This window comes from Primulina huaijiensis, chromosome 10 (genome assembly GCF_012295235.1).
Source record: "Primulina huaijiensis isolate GDHJ02 chromosome 10, ASM1229523v2, whole genome shotgun sequence".
Taxonomy (NCBI): domain Eukaryota; kingdom Viridiplantae; phylum Streptophyta; class Magnoliopsida; order Lamiales; family Gesneriaceae; genus Primulina; species Primulina huaijiensis.
Window position 1 is genome coordinate 1,630,930 of NC_133315.1, and position 5,977 is coordinate 1,636,906.

The 5,977-nt window shown below is 33.9% G+C and overlaps 1 protein-coding gene across 1 annotated transcript; it reads right to left on the reverse strand.

The window, feature by feature from the left end:
- Window positions 1-755: 755 nt before the first annotated feature.
- Window positions 756-4,227, reverse strand: LOC140985676 (nuclear pore complex protein NUP35-like). Its single transcript, XM_073453555.1, has 4 exons — window positions 4,099-4,227; window positions 2,882-3,487; window positions 2,084-2,195; window positions 756-1,153 (listed from the first exon to the last, which is right to left on the reverse strand). The coding sequence occupies exons 2-4, from the start codon at window positions 3,469-3,471 to the stop codon at window positions 845-847; spliced, it is 1,011 nt and encodes a 336-aa protein (XP_073309656.1). The 5' UTR covers window positions 3,472-3,487; window positions 4,099-4,227; the 3' UTR covers window positions 756-844.
- Between the last annotated feature and the right edge of the window lie 1,750 nt (window positions 4,228-5,977).

The following is a 5,977-nucleotide window of genomic DNA, read 5'->3' on the forward strand; positions in this document are numbered from 1 at the left end:
ATATTTTTTGAGCAGAAAATATTTAACTATATAAAAAATTATAAGTTATAAAAAATATTTTTAAGCTCTGCCTAAGGAAATCCCTCTCTTTTTATGCATGTCAAACAAACAAATTTATAGAGTAAAAATTATTTTGGTACAACTATTAATAAATTGATATATGAAATATTGTAAATAATTTAATTGGTATATGATCTATGATATATGATCCAGTTAAAAAATTAATATGACTCTTAAATAAAATTTCTTTTAAGTACAATTATTGTTATTAAATCCAACTAATACACATTTTATTTTTCAATGTCATTTTATTTATTAAACTGTAAAGTAACTTTTTCACCTCCAATATTTTGGTTATCATTTACCATTTTCAAGTATTGATTTAATGACTTTAAACAATATGCCCACTACAAAAATAGATTCACGGAGAAATTTAAACAAAAAAATTACATGCTAAATTTTGTATCGAATTATAAATATGTATGAGGTTCAAAAATGTTCACAACCACTATCCATGAACGTCAAAATGGGATATATGTAATTATGAATTCCAAATGAGAAATTTTTGTATCAAGAAATTTAAGCAACACACCCCCGGCTTGAAGTTGAAGGAAAATATCAAAAGCCTAAATGAATTAAAACAATTATTGATTAATACAATCACTTCAAATTTAGTCAAATTATCTTTTGAATTCTTGTAAGAGGTTTAAGTTCACATAGCGCTTGCCGATTGAAATCAAACGAGTGCAAAAAAATGAAACTTTACCCGCTCAGCAATCTTGTAATGAATTTCCACCTCACATAATTGAACAAATAAGGACCGAAAATTTACCAAAACCAAAGACTAGACACCAAATATTAAGTCCATAACTTTTGACACCATTGATTTGGCAGGAGTGGCCATGGTGCCAGCAGATTGTCGAGCACTGGGATTGCTATTCTGGAGATAGTGTGGATAAGGGGAGACTTTGAAGCCATTTGATTCTGAAATCGTATTTGAAGGTGTATGTGTAAATGTCATGAACCCTTGATTTTTTAGCCTCTCGTTCAGTACATGACATTGCATTGGATCAACAGGCTTCACTCCTATGATAAGAACTCCATTTATATCCGAGCCGTTTCTTCTAAGCGCCTTCTGAGCATCGGAATGATTCTGCGCAAATATTTGCAATGCATATTAGACATAACATTCATTGGCATGTTCGACAGTCAGTTGACCTGAATACACGCTACTTTCTCAAGTATGAATAAAAGCAGTCAAGCGAATCTCGACATTTTAACTTAGAAGGCAAAAAGCTTATGACAATCAACTCGAACAACTGCCTAACGCTTTGCCCGTCTTACTCATTGTAACAGTATTATTTACACTCATCCATAGCATATAATCTAGGAAATAAGGAGACTGTACCTCTGCTTAGTGCGCTAGAATACCATACAAAAAAACAGCACTTGAGTAAAGTGTACTGGCTTTAAAATAAATCAAAATCTATATTTGAGTGGATAACTATTATGCATTTCACGAAGTCAAAATGTAGAACACAACTCAGATACGTCAACCTCAAAACAATAGAAGTAACCCTTGTTTTTACAAGAATAACAAGAAATTTCTCATGACAGGTTTCAAGTTTGTGAATCAAATAAAAGCCTTCTCATAAAAAGAACAGACCACTCAGATTTAAATGACAGCTCAAAGTTGTGTCAAACGGAATGCTAATACAACAGCAAATTCACCTAGACCATGTCGATAAGAGGATACATTTAGAGATGTGCATAACCAAGCTAAGCAGCCTTCATTCACATCAAGCCAGGGAATGACAAGGGTAGAAAGAAGGATAATTCATTCAAACAGAAAAGTGAAGCAGACAGACACTCCAAAGAGCTAATGATCTGAAACTAATAACAGAATGTAAGTGTCTGCAGCAACTTCTCTGCAAACAGTTCAACACAATCACATGTCTTCCCCAATAGTTACCTAACAGTGCCAATGAATTTAAAAACATGTAAAAACAGTCTCGAGGAAAATGTATGAAGTATAACACAGCTAGAAAACAACATGTTGCATCAGTAATAGTAGGACAATAACCTGATACAATATGTGCATCCAATTAGCTTCTCTCGGCCCAGGAATGTGCTTCAGAATCACCCCACACTTTTCAAACTCCCGAAGAACAATATTGGTATCAGCTGGTAAAAATCTGGAAAACAAATTTTAGAACATGATCACAACTTTAAACACTAAAAGGCAATGACAGAAAAATGATATTTTCAAATCTAGAATTGATTAAACAGCAACCTCACTCTCTTTGTATACAATGGGGTGGACAAATCCATATCATGCTAATTCAGGTCGATTAAATACTCTTTAAAAATTTGAAAAGATCAACAACGTACATATATTACATAAAAATTGAAATTTAATTAACACAAAGTATAACAAACAGGTTGAAGCTACTTTGCAAGATACAAATAATTATAGTGATAAAATTGATATTAGTGGAAGTTCAAAAACAAGGGGCCAAAAGGTTCCATTTACCAGAATAACAAGATCACATAAAAGCAGAATTTGATAAATTAAGTTGAGCTTGATCCCAGGGAAGACAGACAAGGTATATATCGAACAACAAAAATCTCAACAAAATTTAACATACAGCATCTCGAACCACAAATATCAGCATATTATCAAATTGCAGTCCATTGTTTACCAATTGATGTACAATGCATTCAAGATGCTAAAGCATTTTAATAATAAGTCGGCATCATTAGTAGCTATTATCAGATACACTTTCATGATAACCAAAAGATTATAATAAACTCCTCAGAACCTGATACATATAATGTAAATGCCACTCAAACACAAAAAAAAAAAGGACCAGAATCATACCCATAGACAGTTACCCAAACTTCCTCGTCCAAATTCCCCACAGGTACCAAACTGTTATTCAGCTCAGGTCTTGCAACCTCCCTAGGCGGTGGCAGCACTAACAAGGCACCTGGCTGAACCAGACCTTCAACAGGAGAACCCTTTCCTTTGTCCTCTTGCTCTGCGATACCACCACTCTTCGGAGGTGACCACCAGCTAGAATTCATCACAGGACTCTGCTGACTCTGCAGCAGTGGCTGCTTGCTGGTTCCAGCATACGAAGTGCTTACCTCAGACTTGTTCTTCGGAGTTGAAAATTCCCTGCTCATACTCTGCACGGGTGTTCTAGGATCTGATTTTAATTCCGGAGACAATGCATATTCCAGAATCCCTGATTCAGGAGAAAAGTCAGACCGGTCCTCGAGAGTAAAAACTGGTGGAGGAGGAAGATCAGAGTTGGCAAAATTTTCACGCCATAAGGCAGAAACTGCAGCATGGCCAGGAGTAGTGAATTTTCCCCCAGATCGTCTAGATGACACAGGGGATGCTAAATCTTGAAAAAACAAAGATTGCCGCCCAGATCTGGGGTTTCTACGGGCACTTGTGCTCATCTCTCTTTATGGGCCCCTAGATACACACAAATTTATAAAACAAACAAATTAGACAGCCTAGAAATAAGATCACCTTAAACAATAAATACATGATATTTCATACCAGCAGGTAAACCATGTCTATTATCATCAAACAACCAGCATAACAAATTTAGGACATTTCCAAATTCATATCCAAAATAGTTGATTCCATATTGTTTAACATAAAGCACCAATTATCACAGATTCACTACAATAACTTATTTAAGATGCACGTGAGAATTCATAACAGTTACCTTACTTTGCTCAAACACAAGCGCAAGGATAAATCAACAAACTCTCATTCATAAACTCTTCTAAAGTACAACAATAAAGAAACAGCTTCACAATGAGCTAAGTAACTAATACTAATTGATTAATCCACTTAGTAATCCGAAATGACCATAAAAGATTATATGAAATTAAACGACCACGGGTATAAAACATAAACTGAGTAACGCAACACATACATATACAAAAACTTAAAAATTAAGCTAAAAAAAAGCTCAAATTGCTGGATTCCATAAACGACATCGAAACAATATTAAAAATAGTAATAATAATTCAAAATTTCGCACGCAACTATACATAAATACAGAGGAAGAATACCTGAAGCTCGTATATTAGCTTTAATGCAAAAAAATGATTTGGATTTTCACTTCTTGGAGAGCAGAGTAGGAGGGAAATTTTAGGAAACCCTAATTTCTAATTTACACTTCTTTTGAAGTTAACGCGTGATCATGAGTTCTGTCTGAAATTTTTCAAAATTCCACGAAATGACTAAATTAACCTTCAAAATGTAGATCAATGGGCCCAAATTTAAAATGGGCTTCCTTGACCTCTTATTTTGGGCTCCATACTTTTTTTGACAAATGAGTTCACCACACACATTAGAATGCCAATTATTACTAAGCCCATCAATTCCAACAAAATTTCGAATCTATTTATCAACGTAGTCATTTGAAATCCATACATTTGATTTGAAATCCTTCCACAAATTCAAATATTTATATCCAAACACAATCATCTAATGTATTTTATAATATTTCACGAATATTTCGAAATCGAGTTCGATAATGAAGTTCAAATAATAAACAAATCGAGCTCAAATAATATAAATCCACACCTCAAATGGTTTTTTTCGAGTGTGGATTTGAGCCACATAAATTTGATCTCGAAGTTGAATATAAAATTAGATTTTAAGTCATATTTGACTTTGATTTCTTTTATTGTTTATTTCAGCTCATATTAAATATTGAATTTGGCCTGCTCAGACACATAAATCATGCTCAAATATTATTCAAACAATTGAGATGAACAACTCACAAACATTACCTCAATTGGAGCTGTCACCTTGAAAATACACCTAGTTCTGTACTTTGACCAACAACCTAATTCCATTTAACTCAAAATTGAAGCCCATGGGCAATTAGAGTGTTCCAGAATAGTTTGGCAAACATATAAATATGAAAAATTTCCCATAATCTATTATTAACTTAAAAAGAAGGGAAAAAAACTGTTAGAACAAGTGTCTAGGTTTCATCGGATTAATCTTGTGAGAGGACGACCTCCCACGTCCTTGGGGTTCAACTTTCAGATAACTCTGGATATACTCAGAGTAGACGTTCGAGATCAAATCAACCATGAATCATGTCTTGTAGAATTGATTCTATCTTCCAAGTATATTGGTCTTCCGAAATAAATTATGTCTTCAACATATGACTAGTCTTCCATAATATATCTACCTTCCACGCCAGCTTCCGAATGATTTTGAATACACGACATTCTTATTTTCCTGAAAGTCTTTTATCACTGTGTCATGTCCGTGGGGGTCGGAATATATATAAAAAATCTCAGAAAAAACTCTATTATCTATCATTTTACTATATAGTGTGTGTTGTGTTAAAATAAATAGTAAAAAGATGGAAGGGGAGACAACAACAATAGCAACCATTGATCAAATAACATGGAAAGATCCCAACACATGGACAACAATGCCATGTCTTCTTAGGTACTTGTATATAAATTATCCAAAGCATCCTCCTCATCACATAACCAACCGCATGTGACACCCACCCCCCCTTCTTCTCACTTCACATGTATGTAATCTCCTCCAACTAATAATATTCCAAAAATTAAATAAATTATATATATTTATAAATGTGTGTGTACGTATCTGTTTATGCATATGTTATTTGTACACATGTGTGTGTGTATATTATATATATGATGGCACGATTTTATTATATGGAAAACGATTTTTTTTTTTTACTTTTTTGGAATTTATATGTGCTCATACATTGTACAGGAAAGTATAGGGGTGTCAAAATACGACACGATCCGTCAACCCGACACGACCCAACACGAAAAAAATCAGGTTCGGGTTGGGGTTTTTCGGGTTCGGGTTAATACTAGGTTATACGGGTTTCGGGTTGGGTCGCGGGTTGACCCGAAATTTTTTTTTTTAAAAAATATTACCTATATTTTT